The sequence below is a fragment of the Psittacula echo genome (assembly GCF_963264785.1).
Source record: "Psittacula echo genome assembly, chromosome: 10".
Taxonomy (NCBI): Eukaryota; Metazoa; Chordata; class Aves; order Psittaciformes; family Psittacidae; genus Psittacula; species Psittacula echo.
The window spans coordinates 6,882,240-6,899,937 of record NC_137741.1 but is presented as its reverse complement, the minus strand read 5'-3'; the positions used below and the strand labels follow the sequence as shown (position 1 = coordinate 6,899,937).

Sequence of the window (17,698 nt, the reverse complement as noted above, 5' to 3'; positions counted from 1 at the left end):
CTTAGGAAATGCAAGTGATGTGTATTACTTCTCCTTTAAACTAGTTTTTGAACTCTCTTATGGCTGCAGTTGAGAAATTATATGAAACAAGTATAAATCTTTACATTAAGAATTTTATGGGTTTTGAGTGATTCTTGGTGAGCTTACTTGCTGTAATGCAGTTTTCCTTCTTCTAATGTGGTATCAGACTGACTAGAGACTATTTTGCATTTAAAATATTGACCTCAAAAACCTTAATACATTTGGTTAATTGTTAACCCTGCTTACTTGTTAGTAACTTCCACCAAGCTCCTTGAAATATTGATTGCTTACTCGCAGTATTTTAGTTAATGGACTCCGCTGTATATGGTCTATGTGTAGACTACAGTGTGATGAAAGGCCTTACAAAGTGTAGTTCCTTAATATATTGCCTCTATTACTTTAACAGGTCTTACTAATTTCACTACTGTTCATCATTATTCATTGCTAGAATAGCTGAAGTACCATTAGCACTCAAACTGGAAAAGGTCGAAAGCCAAATACTGCCAGGCTCCTACTGATTTAACTGACAGCCATCAACATGTATCACAGGACTCAATTTTTCACTGAATTAATAGAGGAAAATGCTCTCTTTAATTTTTCAGAAGCTAAATATGTTTTCTCCAATTGGTCCTTTTTTCCCCTGATACTTTTCTCTTTTGTACAAAAATGATGAATATGATACGGTTTTGACTACATCTGCAAGCAGTGGTGGACTTGGTCGGAGCTAGATTTCTACATAGTTTTGTGGTCTTATTTTGGCACTTGATTGAAAATAAAGCTTGGAATGGCATTCCTTCTTTGTATAGCATGGCAATGTTTATTTACTTTGTAAATTTTCTGCTTTATGCAAATGCATTGAATAAAAGCATATATTCTTTGTCTAATATGTGGCTTTTTTTGTTTGGCAGGGTAACTCCATCTTCTGAAAATCCCAATGGTGCTACCTGTAGTGTAAGTCAGGGAAAGCCCTCTTTAAGAAGAATAAAAGGGAGAATACACAGAAGCAAAAGTCTTGATAGCATTGATTTCTGTGAATTCACTGTAAGTACCATATCTTTTACATTTATCCTATATGAAGTTATGGGAATCTCGCTAATAAAGCAGTTTTCCTTCTTGTGTTGGGTTTATCTCTGTCAAAATTAGAAAAGGTATTGTGCTTAATGATGTAATAGCAGTTTGACACTGCCAAATGTTAAGAACGGTGATGTCACTTGTCTAACTGGTGATGCGTGACTGGTTTTGTTCTTCAGGCAATACAGAATCGTAGAATGGTTTGGGTTGGAAGTGACTTTAAAGATCATCTAGTTCCAACCCCCCTGCCATGGGCAGGGACACCTTCCACTAGGGTAGGTTGCCCAAAGCCGCGTCCAACCTGGCCTTGAACACTGCCAGAGATGGGGCAGCCACAGCTTCCCTGGGCAACCTGTGCCAGCACCTCACCACCCTTCACAGGGAAGAATTTTTTCCTGATGTCTAATCTAAACCTGCCCTCTTTCAGTTTAAAGCCATTTCCTAGATGTCCTTGTAAAAAGTCACTCCCCAGACTTCTTGTAGCCCCCCTTTAGGCAGTGGAAGCTGCTCTAAGATCTCCCTGGAGCCTTCTCTACTCCAGGTTGAACAGGCCCAACTTGCTCAGTCTGTGTCCATAGAAGAGGTGCTCCAGCTCTCTGACCATCTTCATAGCCCACCTCTGGACTCACTCCAGAAAGTCCCTCTTGTGTTGAAAGCCATGTATAAATTTTGATGTCAGATTCTAATAGTCATCTTCATAAGATGAAGGAATTAACTGGAAATGGAGTAATTATGAAAAATGAATTATATATTTTCAAATTCTGTTTTTATATTTTGATTTTGGAAATTGCCATTAAAATAAAATAGATAATATTTTAGAAAACTCACAAAATTATTATAGTTTTATGTGGCTGTAATAGAGTACCAGAAAAAGAAATAAATGTTCCTAAAAAGATGGATGTGCTTATAGCACTTGAAAGCTAGTATCACAGGTGATATCTTACTACAGTTAAGAAGTAACTATACATAACTGGTATATTCATATTTTTTTCTCTTTGTTATGGTCTAGATATATTTGTCTTAAGGTTTCAGAAAATTCAGTGCGATCATGGTTTCAGGGAATTTGTGTATAGATGATGGTTTAGAGATTTTGCTGAACTGAGAGAGAAAACTTGAACAGTTTTTTACACAATTCAGGAGCAGTTATTTACATTCAAATAATGGAAGAAAATAAATTGTTACTGTGAAAGAGTACGGGGAATGGGGGTGCGTTTCCTCCTATTTATACTGTTCAAAAAATACTAAAATTAGTCCTAAACACAGTACGTTTTCAAACATTTTTTACTCAAAAACATTGAAAACTACACCTGTCAACCTAACTGAGGGGAATTTGGCCCAAACAAATGATACTCTGGTAAATTAATATCATGTAGTTCTGAAATACAAAAATAATGACAAAGGGTATGTTACATTATAAACCAGTTATTAAATATGAGGATGAAAAAGGTAGACAGGAAATATGTGCTGTCTTTAAAATGTGCAAATCAATAGTGATGTGGAGATACTGCCTGGCATTACATGGTAATATAAACAATATAACTAAAATTTTCAGATGCGATTTTAGGAAGCATCTTTATCTAAAGTAAAACAGTGATTTGGGCACGTTACATCATTCAGTTTTTCACAGGTGATAACAGTAGCAGAACTGGTACTTTTTTCTCAGGTCTCTTTTGTTTCCAATTATAAAATCTTGTAGTGCTATCTTTGGGATAAAGAACTTGTTGTTTGCTGTTTAAGGATGTAATTAGTAGCAGGAATTAGTGATTTAGTGTATTGTATGATGTTCAGGTACTTGTAGAATTGCCAATACTGCAAAATCAGGTTGTGTAGCTGGGGAAACACATGTGCGGTGAGCTCATCGTCAGTTCTGTGCTGTCAGTAACTCTCACTGCATAACTTGAAGCTGGTTTTGATGTGTCTATGCAAACTGTTGTCACAGTAGTCATATCAATGTAATCATTACCTTACTAAATGTTAAGAATTCCCTTAGGGAACAAGATTACTGAAACAATAATTTTAGCTTGTGCTACATGGGTCTTCATCTGTGTGGTCCTATTAAGGAGTTTTATCTAAATCTATCTCTACTCTTGGGGCTTTCAAAGAAAAAGAGATTATAGCCAATGGTAAAAAGAATATGTTGCATGCCATAGAACCTTTGCAAAGAGATTTGAGACAGATAATAATAGGTGATGTCTGTAGCATACAAATGTGTAGCATATGTATAAATTCATGTATTAATGCTAAGCATTGATAATTAGGATCAGGAAAGGAAGCTTACTTTTTATTCCGAGGTCTTATGTTAAAGGATGATACAAATTTAAATAGCTAAGCACAGAAATCAGAGTTATAAATATGGATTTTCTTGCTACTACATAATTTAGAATCATACATCATATTTCTTGCTATTGTATAATGGTACTTTTATTGGTTTAAAATTGCGATTAAAAATAGATCTAAAAAAATAATTGAGGAAATTAGGGTATATGCCTAAATCTTTCCAGTGTGCTCGAAGAATAAATGTTTTTCATGTTAACCATCTTTTCCTAGTAAGAAGGGTCAGAAACTGGCAGATAGAATTAAATTGAAATTAAAAGAATTAGTAGAAGTGATAAATTCTTTTACACAATGAAGGGAAAGAGCTTTTTAGAACTTTTTATTTTCAATATGCTGTAGAATATCCATTTTATGCACTGCAAAGATAAAAAGTTTCGTATTTAAATATGTGGATAACTTAAATGTTGACAAACTTGAAGTCATTTGAGCATCCAGCCAACTGTTGGTTTTACTAATCATATAATGAGATTGAGATCCATTAAAAATTCTGAATGTTATTGTATTGTTATTACTTTTCTGTAAACCTGTTGTTCCTTATCACAAAGCAAATTCTTACTGAGGACAAATCCGAACAGCAGGAAGACATAAAAATTAAGTTATATTTTGTTTTCTCCAAGTGTGAGGAAATGTGTCCCCAGTTAGAAGGTTCTGGATTTTCATGCAATATTCATGTAGAAAAAAATCAATATATGAAAATATTGCATTTATACTTTACTGTGACTTCAGCTGTGGGACTCATAAGCTGGGAGGCTCATAAAAAAAATAAAAATGGGCTACTCTTTGCAAGGGTGGGGTAATAACCAGCGTTATTGCTGTGTAAAATTCCAGCTGAGGCCAAAGAGTGACTGCCGTGGGTGCCTTCAGAGGGTTGTCTGAGACAAGGTGATGCTGCCAAGTTTCTTGTTTACCACAGTTAATAAAATCTGAAGTTTGTGATATTAATGGCTTTTAGTTATACCTGTGGCTCTTGTTATGGATGATATACCTAAGAATGCTAGAGAGTTCTTTTTCTATAAAACTGGCTTATTGCAAGCCTCAGGTATTTGTGAGTGTCCAAGTGCATGACTACTGATTGGTGCTTTGCATACCTGTGTTACCTTTCCATAGCTGGCTCACACTGTAGTATCCTTAACATCCTTTTATGAGGTATAAATTCTCCATGATTACAAGTGGTAGGAGTCTGCTGCCAAAATGTGGGGTTTATTTCTTAGTAATACCTTTGCTTTCTGGAGAGGATGATACTGGTGTTTGTAATAGTGATGTCTCTTGTTGCCATTTGCTAGGACAGCAGGTGAGAAGGTAAAGTGGTGAAACAATGTTTAGCCACAGTGTGATGATACAGCTGCTTCCTTAAATCATGCATCTGTCTTCAACTTCTTGCATCCTTTTTCTTTTCTTTATCCTCTCAAGGTATTAGTGCTACCACTTAGTCAGAATAGTTCTTTATTCCACAAACTAAGTGAAAGCTGTTTTATTGCCCTTCAGTTTTTCTTTAAGGAGGATCGTCATGCTATGTTTCCCCAGATAATACCCCTTGAAATAATCAGCTTTAGGGGTATCTATTAAAAAAACCTAAACCAAACAAACAAAACCCCCAAAGGCCCCTGTATTCTTTTGTTGTGTTTTGGTAGAGGGTTGTCTGCAACCTAGAGATGTTGCTGAACTCATTCTTCACATTGCGGAAAGATAGGGAGAAAAGAAAAAGAATAGGATTGTCAGCTCTTGGAGGAAGATGTGGAATACATACTGCCTTGTAGAATGAGCTTGTCACACTACTGTTAATTACACCTATATTTTAATGTTTGTTACACTGAAACTCTGGCTTTGCATGTACTACCCTGTTTAGCAATAGCACTTCTGAGTCCAATTCATCGACAGGGATTTTGTTGTACTAGACACTGTGCAAACACAAAGTGTTTACTCTCAGGAATCTTAAAATCTATTTATACCAATAGGTAAGATGTGACTAACCTTTGATTCTTTAGCTGCATATGGCTTTCAAGCTGTTCAAGTGCCACACTGATGCTAGGGCTTCTGAAGGTCACATTGGGATGCAGGTGGATTTTGGAACTGCCCTGTGTGATAGAGCTGGGGCTGCTGTGGAGTTGTCATTCTCATTTGTGTGTGTGAATGGATCTTGTAGTTGCTGACTATATGACAGATTCTGTATGTGGCTCATAGCATTACAAACATTGGCCATCCCTACAGTGTGTAGATGCAAAGAAATTGTTCTCTTTTTTCCCTATGAGACAGTGATGATGTTTTGTGGGGATGACAGATTTTGAAAGCATTTGCGTAAGGAGCTCATCTCATGAACTTTAATGGAGGTGTAATGTCTAAGATATCTTAATTTTTGTTATTGTAACTCTTTGATTGGACTTGAGAAATAACTAAAATCACCATCTTGAAAACTGTATATTTAAATGAATATGGACTTAACTCTTTCGTGCTAAAATTGGCAGTTGTGGATGAAGGACCTTTCCTTGGAAATCGGAGCACTGCAGTTATTTATAGTATGAACAAGTCCACTTCTACATGTTTTCTGGAGGCAGCTGGTGCTAGTGTGCTTTCAGTAAACATGCACACGTCTTCCTCCCCCTCACTCCCCTTCCCGTCTTTTCCATTCTTTTCAGTCTTACCTTTTTCAGACGTATTGTTCTGTCTCTTCTCGCCATGTACTGACAATGAATTGAATTTGGGTTAAATTGCTATGTATTATTGCTTTAGAGCTCTGTGAATGTCAACATACAAAGTACAAAAGTAACATAGTAGGGTAGGAGATTACCCAAAAGAAGAGAAGATAGACAACTAAGTAGAAAAGGCAGTCTGAACAAAGCACCGTGGAATGCATGACAAAATTGAAAAGTCAACAAAGGAAGAGATACTCTGAAAGTGAGAATTAGATAACGCGTGATTGCTTTTTTTAGATAGGGGATACACATGTTCACCTATAACATTAATTTTTAGTTGACTGTAGTAAGTATTACGCCACTCAGTGAGTGTGATGTTTTGTATACTTACTTGCAGAGGAGATGTAGCAACTCTATTTATCTCTGTGCTAGCCTGCTGTCATTAGCAGGATTCAGTGATTGACCTCACATGCTCTCTGTGGGGATACGTGTGTGCCCAGCATGCTCTGTGTGCAAGGAGGTGCACGCTCCGAGAGCAGCTATGAGTGAGTGTACATTATTTTGCTGTGGCTGTTATTAGGAGTTTCACATGCTTTATAATTTCTAATGAAATTTCAAGGCTGTTTAGAGGCTTTAGTGATTAAGTTCATGGATATTTGTGATGACATCCTTATTTCACTTCTGCAACCTCTTTGGTAGATACTTAAAGCATATGGCAAGCTAAAGAAACAGTTTGTTGTTTGAAATGTCCTTGCCAGTATTTTGGGTAACTTGCAGTGATTAGCCCCACTCTCCCTAGTGAAAAAATTCTGGTGATCGAAACAGGACACTGTACTACACTGCTTTACTAGTTTGTAGAGTGTATTGCTGAGCAAGGCAATCTAGTTTGTACTGAAGAGCATGGGTTTATTGCAGTTTTTATTAATTCAAACCCAAACTCATCTTCCCTTTGAATCATCTTATAAATGGCTTCTGAGGTCATAGATATGATCCTGTAGTTTGATTAATATTTGTTTTTAATAAAATTGTACTGGTTTTATGCTTTCATCAGTCTTGATTTTTCCTGCTGATATTTTAATTTGAGTATGTGTCTGTAAAACTAGTACAATGATAAGTTAATAATAACTCAAATGATATGTGCTGGAGTTTTTTCTTAGGATGGAGACATAAGAACACTGACATTCTTTAAAAAGTCCTGCAGGTATTTTCATCGTCTGTAGATGTGGAAGGAAGAATTCATTAGCACATCTGGAGTCTTGTGGATGCCCTTAATTTATTACTGTTCAGAGAAGCATGGTGGTTATGCAGCTGTTTCCTAAGAATTAAATCCTCTGTAGTAGCTTAGACTTGCTTCACAATATTGTTGTTGTACTGTGACTCATTTATAATAATAATATCTATTGATGGATATATGAACACAGCCCTGACATTATACTGTAGATCCAGTTTTGGCCAGTTTGTTTTACCTAAGACAGTTAAAATGTTAAAAAAACCCCACCAACAAATATTTGTTTTATTTAACTGCTTAACAAATTTTAAACTTAATGAAATTAAAGCACTTTACATAGTTTTTTGGTATTTTATCAGTCATGTACATAGAAACAATGCAGAAAAATAAATATTCCTGGCTTCAACATATATAGTTAATAGCTTTAAATACAGAGAAAAAAAAATACTTTTTTCTTGGTTTTATTGAAACAACCTTTGAATTTACTGGCAGAAATAGAAAAAACTGCAGGCTTTTGATCAAAATTACAACTCCTCTGTGAAAGAGGAGTATATTTTCAGCATTGTTTAGTGTATCATCTTGCTTTAGATCAAGCAACTTTTTAAATCTAAAGTTTTATGTAAGAGGCATTCTAAATGTCAAGGTAAATTATTAAGTCTCAAGCGTAATACTGTGTGAAGCCTATGCAGCCTTGAGATTTATTTAACCTAAGGATGTTAAGATAAATGTAAGTAATTACTATTAACAAGTAATTTAATTTGTTATCTTCTAGATTGTGATTGACCTTGATTTCTATTTCTGAATTGGTTCAGACTGATTGATCTATGTTCCTGAATAAATTCAGCATTCCAGTTTAAATCTACCAAGGATATTAACTCTGTAATAGTCATTATACTGGTGACTGAGTTTGCATTTAATTTTCATTAGAAGTGTTTTTGAGTGAGTACATTTTTGGGGTTATTTTTTATTTCTTTTCAGAATGGCATTATGAATTGGGGCAGGCAGAGCTGTATCAAAATACTTTTTGGCATTTGTTAGAGTAATGACCTGGTTGATTACTTCAGCACCATCATCCTTGGCTTATGATTGTGACTTGTCAGGTCTCTCTCATTTCTTAAAATGTTGGAAGATATGTAGGCCATAGTGTAGTTTGCCTTTAAATTATATAATATCAGATCCCATTTGTGTGGGTGTATAGGCTGCCAGCATAACGTATTCAGTTTCAATATTACAGTGCACATGCAGTTACCTACCAGTGGACTGAAGCCTGAAGCAGGATGAAGGTTCAATTGTTTGTCCTTCAAATAGCCCAGGGATCAAGGGAAGCAGAGAGGTGACTGGGTGGACTGAAGCCTGAAGCAGGATGAAGGTTCAATTGTTTGTCCTTCAAATAGCCCAGGGATCAAGGGAAGCAGAGAGGTGACTGGAAATGACCACTACCTCTGTTTTTGTGATGCCTTTGTGAGCTCCCTTGAATATCTTAATTTCTGAGCTGGATTCTGTATGCATCCACATGATGGATCAGCGTTGTATTAAAAAAAAATTGATGGGATGACTCAGGGAAAAGAATAACATTTATATAAGCTTCTTTAGGTAAATGCTAAACTATTTTTTTTCTTCTGAAAATCAAGGTTTCTTGCAATAGATTAAATACTTTAACGTTTTGTTAGGTATTACATATTTATCTAGTAAATAATTGTTTCTGTCTAAAAAAGTCTATGTGAGTGAATTTAAAGTGGTTTTGAGTCTAAGTGCATTTATCTTTCATGCCAGAAATTCTTCACTGATTTATTTTAAAGTAGAAGTTAAGATCATATTGCTCAATCTATTTTCCTGTTATTGATATATTTTATTTGTTTGACCTTTCTCCACTGCTGTGCTCAAAGAAAGGCAGACTGGTTATATATGAGGAAACAAAGAGTGCAAAAATTTCTGTTGCAGGCTCTCAGCCTTGTGCTTAAAAATAGCAAATAACTGGGGTGTCAGTATGAATGGCTTTTAAAATACATCACTGGACTGTATATGCTGAGAATTCTAGTAGCATATCTGTTTTAATATTTTTATTAGGTTGTTGGTTTTTTTGGGGGGGGAGTCTTGTTTGTTGTATTTCTTTTTTTGTTGGTCAGTTTTGGGTTTTTTTGCTTTTGCTACTTTTCTTGCCTCACCAGTACTGTTTCCCTTTGGAAACCAGGATTTGTGAGTGATTAATTCTAAAGGTCTTTAAAATGTGTTTTTTATTCTTAAAAAAAAAAATAATTTTTTGTTCACAACAGCTGCTTTGAATTTTCTGTCATGAAATACATGTCTAAATGTGGGCACCACTGGCAAGTCTGCAAAGCGATAATAATTTCATGGAAATTGTAATGATCCTATAATGCAAGTCAAGTCAACCTCAGCCTGCAGTCTTCGTGGAGGCAGAAATTATCCTTGCTACTTTTTCCATTGAAAAAGTTGAAATGTCTCCTGTGACCTTGAGGCACCTAGCTTCTGTTACAGTCTCAGAAACAGGATCCCTTGGTCTGTGCCTGGCAATACTGCAGGAAAGCTCCTGGTTAAGGATAGGAATATTGGTATTCCCCACACACTTAAAAAACTTGTTCATGCACTGAAATGAAGAGAAGAATATTTTCTTCCTGAAATAAGGGAACTGATCTACGTGAAAAATCAGTGCATCTTTATAACGTATGCACAAAAACAATAGCCACAGTTATAATTAAGGTCTTCAGCTTTACAGGAGTTTTTAGGCAATGAGCCTTTTGGTAAGTGGGATTCTCTTAAAGTGCCCATCTGTTGGTATTCTCACCAAGCAGCATTTTAGTCTGACAGACCAGCTTGGTATGGAGGTACTTCTGGAGTTTTCCAGGAGGAATAGACACAGATTTGTTTGTAAATGATGCAGACAGAATGTCTGCAAATGTTGCAGTCATAGTCAGTTTTGTTTTAATAAGCCCAATGATGCACTTAGGCAAATATGAAAGGAGAAACCGAGAGGCAAGCGGGGCAAGATCTTGAAATATGTTTGGCCTCATTGGAAGGTCTTTTGAGATTCTTCTTCTTTTTTTTTTTTTTTTTTAAGTTACTATAGAAGAAACTGTGATTTAGTCAGAGTTGCTACCAAAACACTCTTGAAGTGGGTATTTCACAGCACTGGGTTATATTTCTTTTGTTATACTTTAAAGACAGTCTTTTTAGTTACACAGAGAGATTAGAAGATAGTGTGAATTTTGAAACAGCTGCAGAATACCTCTTTTTCAGCTCAGCCATGTTCAAGGTTATCCACCACTATGCAGATGCTGTTGTGCATATCTATATAAATTATATAAAAATATACATGTATTTTACATATGTACACACATGCATGCACTTTGCATTTAATATATAAGGTTTTACTGGTTCAGGTCACTTTTTGTCAGCATGTTCTCTACATACATCTTAGTTTTGTTGACTAGACTCTGCCTGTCAAATTGTAAGTCTCTGTCAGTAGCAAGCATCTCCAGGAGCAAGGCCTGACCCTAAACAGGCAGACCTTCAACAACAGTTGTAAAATGGCATTGTCACAGGTCTGCTTTTACCAACTTTTTTCTTTGGTCTCTTGAGGCTCCAGTGGGTGTGCAGGAACATGTCATTTATCACTGAAGTAAAATACCGCTTTTTTTGAAAGATTCTTCACCATTCCGAATAATGCTTCATCTAGTCCTTTCCCCATCTTTGTCATCTGACTGGCTGAGGAGTATGCCCAGGCAGGGGACAAACGAATTTGCCTATAGCAGATGGCTTATTATAAGAGGATGCGCCAGTACTAATGTAGAAGAATTGACAGGATACTCTCAGCAGTCAAAGTTTTTTTGAAATATGGGCTGTAGCACAAGGTTTTGCTGCAGTCAGTGGAAAAATATTAAAAGAAAGAAAATGTTGTTAAAATAATAGAAATATAATTCTACACATTGAAAATTCATAATAAAGTACATTCCACCCAACACTTAGTCTTCAACCTAAATGTAGAATAAAATAAAAGAGATTGATTGTAAGCACCTTGGAATTCAGACTGCATGAATTTGCAAAAATGCTGTAGCAAATATCTAGGAAAATGGTGGTGGTTTGGGTGTTTTTTTTTTTTTTAGTTAATTTTTTTGTTTTGTTTTGATGTCTGGGGCTATGAATGGAATGCAAATTGTTTATAGTGGTGCTTAGACTGAAAAAAAGAGACTGCATTAGTGGAATAGGGCAGTTAGCATGGGCTGGCTCATCGTTCTTGCAGCAACAAGACACTTTTAGTTTGCAGAGATTCTGGTTTCTTTTGGCACAGATGTCCTTTTTGTCCTCTGGCACAGTTTTCCTTGAGTTTTCAAAGAAATATTGGGTGTTTGTTGCCTGTCTATATCCAAGAAGAGCAGCTTGCTTCTCCCACTGGTATAATATGCCTTTGCTTATTGCTGTCTATGAGGGAGCATTCAGGACTGGATAACCTCTAAAGAGCAGCTGCCTTTGGATATTTGGCACTGTTATTAGCAATATACTATTGGGATCACAGGCTCCTGTAATAAATTTAGCAATCTTGGCTGCACTATGGTTATACTTATCGTGCACCCCTCAGAGCTAAAGAATTTGAAAAGTACATATTCTGTTCTCACTGTGGTGAATGCCACTGCATGAATATAAAGCAAATAAGTGTATTTTTATGAAGATTTGACATTTAAGTTTTGATATCTACTGACTTCGTCCAGCTGTATACTATATTGCCTTTCATTGTGCTTGAGGACAGCCCAAGGGAAGGGGGCTGAAAGGTTGTTAAAGAAGGGGAAAAATCAGCAGATTCAGATCTGTTGCTGTGCATTCTGTGAGGGAATCCTGGGGCTTTAAGATGAGTGCACGAATTAAAATACAATTTTGGAAGGAAAACAGACCATTTTTTAGAACGAGTTCAAAATGAGGAAGATAATGGATGAGTCAGGAGGATTTGTTGGGCTTTATCCCAAACACCTAAAATTTCCTGACAGGAGCTTCGTTTTTTCTTCTACCACAGCAAACTTTTCCATTTAAGATAGTACTTAGAATGGTGCCTGCATTCTGTGGAGTGCTCACAAAAGTGATAACGCACAATTTGCAGCGTAATATATCTTCTGCTGATACATACTGTCTTGTGAAGATATACTGGTATGGACAGCAATTGCAATTCTAAGTTATCATCAAAGCATTATATGTAGCTCCCTGCCAGCAGGATTCTTTCTTATAAACTTTCTGATTCTGCAGATAATCTGGGATTTTCAATATGGAGGTTGTGTTCTTTTCAGACCATGCCTTAAAAAGATTCTTTGATAAACTGATGGGACTAACACACTGTTCAGGTTTGGGATGAGGCATTAGGTGTCCTTGACTAGATCATGCTTCATGACTTCCAAAAAGACCACCTGAAGATCTGCAGTTGTATTTTGTACCTTGGTAATTTTCCTCACTCAGGTATTGCAGTGGCTTTAAATTAACGTTATGTCTTCTGTTTCTTGTTTGCATCTTCAGCTTTTGTGGCTTGTAATATTTATGTTACAATAGTACTCAGAACATGCTGTTAGCTTTGGAGTGCCACTGTTTCAGATGTTCTACAAACACAGAGGATTCAGTTCTCTAAGCATCAAGTGTAGTAAACTGTGTTTAAAAAACCACTATTGCAGTTATATAAATGAAAATTAATAATGTACAGACGGCTTATCACCATAGTGATAGTTAGGGTTCCCCTAATTTTATCTGAAGCAGGGCACTTCGTATAGCTCTTTGCTCTTCAATCTCTTCACTTTCATGCAAACATCCTAAAATATTAAGTCTTAAGCAATATTAAATATTCATAACTTTTTGTCAGGGCCACTGACGTGGACACTCTTCTGTGGTTGCTCTAATTACAAGTGGAAGTGGGTGCTCAGCACCCCATCAATGGGGAAAGCTGTATACGGATATTAGAATGGAACTCATTGAAATGAGGGGTTGCTGGCAGAGCGAAATGAGCAGGGTAAATGTGGGATTGAATGAAACAACCGTGCTGTAGGGGAGCGCATGGGAGAAAACTCAACCAATGTGTTTTCACCCAAAGGCCATAGTCTGGAATGTTTCTTCAAAAGCCGTATGTTCTTAGTGGGAGTATCGTCGAGCAAACACCTAGAGTGAAATAAAGTACATTTGAGAGGAAGAGGGGAATGAGAGTAACAGCTCTTTTTAAAAAATATTTGCTTTTTGAAAAAGGAGGAGAATTCTGAAAATACTAGTTACCATTGTTTTGTTTATGGCTTATAATATGTTAGAGGAGAGAGCAGTCTGTTTTAAAATTATTGAGGATTTCATAAGCCTCAGACATTTTGTTCACCTGTAATAGTGTAGAGAAAGCAAACTAATTTCAGAACATCTGAGAATAGAAGTGGCCACTCGTTAATGCAACTGTTCCTGTTTTCTGCAGTGACAAGAAATGTTTTCTGACAGTTCCTTGCTAGTCAGGAACAAGATGACAAAGAGAAGAATGAGACCTATTAATTCATAATTTTATGCTTCCTGGCTAACTCATGAGCCTGATCTTGGTATTGTATCTAACTAAAGATGGTAAATGCATCTAAACATTTCCTGTGGCAATGCTTAAGAGTTGTCATCTTAGCATATGCTTGTCTAATATTTGGTATACTTACCTAATATGTGAATGTAGTAGATTATATTAGGGCTGGAGGGCTGGGAATCATTCTTGTACCAAGAAAGTTTATGGGGCTTTTCTTTTTAAAGAGGTGATAAAGAACATAGAGAATATTACCAACGTGTGTTGGAATTCTACCAAAGTTTAGCTGGCTTTGAGAGAAATGTGCTGTGTAAACTGTCTTATAGGCTCAAGTCAGAAGTGGGCAGTAATTACCTCAGCTGTTTGAGTAGAAGCCTGAAGTACGACAGTTCCATAGCCTCCAGTCTAGTCAAGATTTTTGTGCGCCACCTTTCCTGCTGATGGATTAGACTAATTGTACTGAGAAGGAAGAAGAATCTTTGCCTATAGAATATAAAAAAATGATAAAATGAGTGCAGGGATGTATACCTAATTGAAGGGGCTTTTAACCAAATGGACAGGAATCTAAAAACTAGCAAAATCTTCCTCTTTGTTACACAATGCATTTTCGTAGTAATTTTGGAAAAATACCAGTAGGGTGCATGCTTGGTCTGCACAGTGGTATGGAGTTGCCATTTACTGTAGTTTTAGTTCAACCTTCTTGATGTGTGTGATGTGGTTTTTTTAAATTGTTCTTCCTGGGGAAGATTTTCATTGTTCCCCTCCCTCATAACTATGGGAACAGCTTTGGAACTTACAATATTAACCAAAAACTCAAATCAGAATGGACAAAAAAAAAATCTGTCAGACATGAAAATTGTGTCGGAAACCCACACTCTGAAGTCACTTATGACTCACAGTTTTGACTGACTGAATGTGGCATTTTGGGTATATTTATGGAAGCCCACAATAGTGGGTTTTGTTATCCTTTGTATTCAATAATTCAACATGTTTTAGTCTTTTTGAATCATGGAAGTCCTTTTGAAATCTTTTTGGGAGTGAGAGTTAGCTTTCAGTTACTTGAAAAGCATGATTAAATAGATTATATAAAGAAAGTGTGATCTGCTGTACAGGTTTTCTATACTTTAATCAGGGGCAGAAAACCTGGGAGCAGGGCCAGAGTAAGGAGTTGGCAGGGATTGTGCCTCCTATAGAAGAGGGAAGGGAATTTGGAGTCTAAACCTGAGCAGACAAGGGGATGGAGGAGAATAAGCCAAAAACAGGGTGTGCAGCTTTGAGGAGAACGAGCAGAAGCAGTGGGAAGTAAGGCTTACTGACAGAAGCTGTTTGACCACACCAGACTGTACCATCTCTTTCACAGCTGGAGTCAACCTGCATGTGGTCTCAAAGTTGCAGTCACCTGCCCTTGTCCTGTCCTTAGGGACAGAATTCTGCAGAGCTGTGTCCCCACATCATTATCTTGCTTCTGCTCCCTCAATAGCAGGTCCCTTGAAACAGGGTTGTGGGCACACAGCCCTATAGCTGTCACTCTTGGTGCTGGAAAGAGCCTGTCAGAAGCCTCTGACAGACCCTCTGCACTACCCTGGGCCCTTCCTGTAACAGAAAGCTGGAAGAAATTGAGGATTTCAGCCTTGTTTTGAGGGAAGAAGAATCATCTAATCTAGCTCCCAGGACGAGTCAGCAGAATAAGTAAATATGTGCAAGATTCTAAGTGTTTGGTATGCAGGTGAATCAACAGCCAAGCTTGGCAGATTCTGAGTACCCGAGCCCCAGTAAACTGTGTTTTTATTAAATTTGAGTGAAATTATTTGGACACTCAATGGACAACCATCTAAGCCTGCTTTCTACTCTTTGATTAAACAGATTTGAATGCACTAGAATGTAAGGTAAATTAATCTTACAGAAGATACTAAAGTATTATACAGTAATATTGTTGTATGTCAAAGGTGCTTTATGAAATTAGATTATGTCAAATAAAAAACTCCACAAACAGTCATTTTACAGAGTATCAGAACCCAGATGGTTCTGGAAATTTCATATTTAAAGAGCAGTTTTGAAAGGATATCAAAGATAACGGTAGTATATTAAACTCTTATAGACTGGTTCTCAGAGTTATGTAGGTTTTTTTCCAAAAACTAGTGACTGAAATTTAGTTAAAGGTAAAGCTGTTTGAATATTGGCAGAGCAGTACAAGAAGTGATACAGCTGCAGTCATTTCAAGTTTCAAGTGCAGAAGTTACCTCTCCTTGGCCAGTCTCTTGGTACAGCAGCAAAGACTTGAAATACAATGCACAATATTCTCCTTTTGATTATTTTTTTTCCTATTTAGTCTGTAAATACACTAGATGAATTTTCAGTCACCTAGGGACAGTTTCTGTGACTTATGTACTCGTACTTTGCTTAGCTATGATTTTCAGTTTATACAGTTAGTCAAACTAGTGAAATGACAAAGCAAATAAAGAATGTTATGTTGTAATGAAGTTCCTTTTGGGGGTTTGAGTATTTTTTCTTCTAAAGGCATGTAAGAAAATCCCGTAGCTGTTTTTGGAGAGCCATCCCAAGCTCACTGGTGGCTGAGAACCACCCATATCACTGTCTGTGATCATGTCAAGTAGGTTACAGGGCATATCACATCCATTGTTGCTTTTACAATCTCTCACTGAAGGTAGTTGAGACATGCCCTATGATACTACAGTAGCAGTGCATAGTGGTTTATACACTAGACTACACTTTCTTGTTCCTTTTTTCCCTCCTTTGTTTTTTAACCATTCCACATTTCCAGACTAATCTTGTTACACTTTTAGTGACAAAAGAAACTTCAAAACTTTTGACAACTCCTTCACTATGCGGCTTTAACAACTGGAATTGTCTGAATTAGGCTAGCTATCTTTTCACAGTTCTACCTAGGCTAAATTTTAATGTGATGTAAATGATGCTACTATGTCAGTTTGAATGCAAGGAAGAAATGAAGTTTTAGGCAGGAAAAGCAGTTAGAAGAATCGATGAGGCAAACTATTTTAACTGATACTACCTGTAACTTTGAAGACTTTTGCGCCTGATTAGGACATTAAATAAGGTATGCAGACCTTGTAAATACAGCTTGATGCTAAAAATAAGTTCTTGAAGGGAATGCTTTTACCACAAATTAATGCCTATAAACATGATAGAAAATTTGTTATATCACAAATAATCTAATCACAGAAAAGTAGGATCTGGTAAATTAGTAGAATTTCTTAGTATATGGTCAAACACTGTTATAAACAAATTAGAAATGTTTCCATGGGGAAGCCTATTGGAGTTTTCTTAGTAATGGCCACATTCTTTTCTTCTTTCATATTGCTGCATTTTCTCCCATTTTCCAAATCTTGTGCTAATTAGCCTCCTACCTACTTTTTCCCAATGCCAATTCTCACTGTCTCACACCATGATGAGTGCTTGAATCCCCTTCCTTCTGTCTTGTGCTGGCTGAAATCCATCTCTCTGCATGCTAAATATGTTAATTAATTTTCTCCTACACTGGACTGATATATAAACTTGTTTTACCTAATCACACATATTGGTCATATTGTTTCTTACAGAATATATGTACTTCCATGTATGTTCTGTAATAAAATGGGAAAATTAACTTAAGAGGCCGTATTTCCAAATATATACTTCTCCATCATCCCTGGAAACTAAAAGCATTGGTCAACCAGAAATCCATCATGAAGCAGTTCATTTCTGGTAGCATTTCTGCTTTCCCTGTCCATTTTTAATGCACTCACGATTTTCTCTGTGAAAAGGTGCAGGAAAGGGAAAGCTGTAATGGTAGTGAGCAATAAGATAATATTCTAAGTTAGAACTGTTCTACTATGAAGTATGTTGCAGTGCAGAGCAGTAGAAAGAATT

At 36.6% G+C, this 17,698-nt stretch overlaps 1 protein-coding gene across 1 annotated transcript in view; it reads left to right on the top strand.

Annotated features, from left to right (window-relative positions):
- The window catches only part of TJP1 (tight junction protein 1), a gene marked incomplete at its 5' end in the record, with an annotated part of 158,640 nt that overhangs the window by 9,224 nt on the left and 131,718 nt on the right, over positions 1-17,698 (top strand). The window contains 1 exon segment of the mRNA XM_080626152.1: positions 930-1,062. Within this exon segment, the coding sequence (XP_080482278.1) occupies positions 930-1,062 (133 nt within the window).